General features: G+C 62.6%; 1 protein-coding gene across 1 annotated transcript; it reads right to left on the bottom strand.

Moving 5' to 3' along the window:
• Positions 1 to 99: 99 nt before the first annotated feature.
• Positions 100 to 917, bottom strand: LOC104384771 (charged multivesicular body protein 1a; the record flags this gene model as incomplete). Its single annotated transcript, XM_010005707.1, has 3 exons — positions 858 to 917; positions 525 to 653; positions 100 to 287 (listed from the first exon to the last, which is right to left on the bottom strand). Coding segments are annotated over exons 1-3 (377 nt in total), but the record flags the coding sequence as incomplete, so codon positions are not given.
• Positions 918 to 920: the final 3 nt, after the last annotated feature.

The raw sequence follows: 920 nt of genomic DNA, 5'->3' as shown, positions 1-920 counted from the left end.
TGGGATGGGCTACCTCATCCCCTTCCTATCAGTGCAGGATCCCTGGGAAGGATTCAAACCACCTGGGCAGAAGGGCAAGGACGCAGGAGAGGAACCAACCTCCGGGAGAGCTGGTCCTCCTGGCTGCGCACGGAGCTCTCCCCCACTGCCGAGGCCCCCTCGGGGAGCTGGTTCAGCTGGTCCATGATCTCCAGGCCGTTCTCCTCGGCGATCTGGACGATGAGGCTGTCCACCTGCTCCTGGGGCGTGGTCAGGGTGGTCGCAGAGCTCATGGAGTCCTCCATCACCTGTGGCACAGCTGGCCTGTCACCACCCTGGGCCACCAGGAAAGCCGCTCACCCAGCCCAGCTCCTCCCCACAAAGAACCAGCTGCAGATCCCACATCCCCATGGGCCAGAACACTGGGAAGAGCTCAGGGGGTTTCCTGGGTCCCCAAGGGAGGACGGAAAGCTGTTGCAGAAGCCAAATGGCAGCTGGGACAAGCCCAACCACCCCCCAGCAGCCCAGGGACCACCAGCACTCACCGACGTGTGAACGTCCAAGTTCTGAACCTGCTGCTCAAATTTATCCATCACCGCCGACACCTTCTGCAGATCCATGGAGCTCAGAGCCTTGTCCAAGGCCTTGGTCACCTGGGCCATGTTTTTCGTCACCTGCAAGAAGAGACTGCTCTGCAGCTGCTCCCCAAAGGGCAGGGATGTCCCTGCTTGTCCCAGGCTGCGCTGGAGCGAGAGGAGCTGAGACAACAGGACCCTTTCTGGGAAAGGGGGCTGGAGGCAGGGAGAGGGGAAGAGCCGAGGTGGGCTCTCCAGGGACACAGCCCCTCTCAGAGCCCTGTGCCCACCTGAGGCCCTTACCCCCTTCATGGTGACAGCTGTCTGGACCTTGGAGGCCACGGCGTCCACGCGGGAGGACATGCG

This window comes from Chaetura pelagica, unplaced genomic scaffold (genome assembly GCF_000747805.2).
Source record: "Chaetura pelagica isolate M959 unplaced genomic scaffold, ChaPel_1.0 C11195338, whole genome shotgun sequence".
Taxonomy (NCBI): Eukaryota; Metazoa; Chordata; class Aves; order Apodiformes; family Apodidae; genus Chaetura; species Chaetura pelagica.
This window is presented reverse-complemented; position numbering and strand designations above follow the sequence as displayed.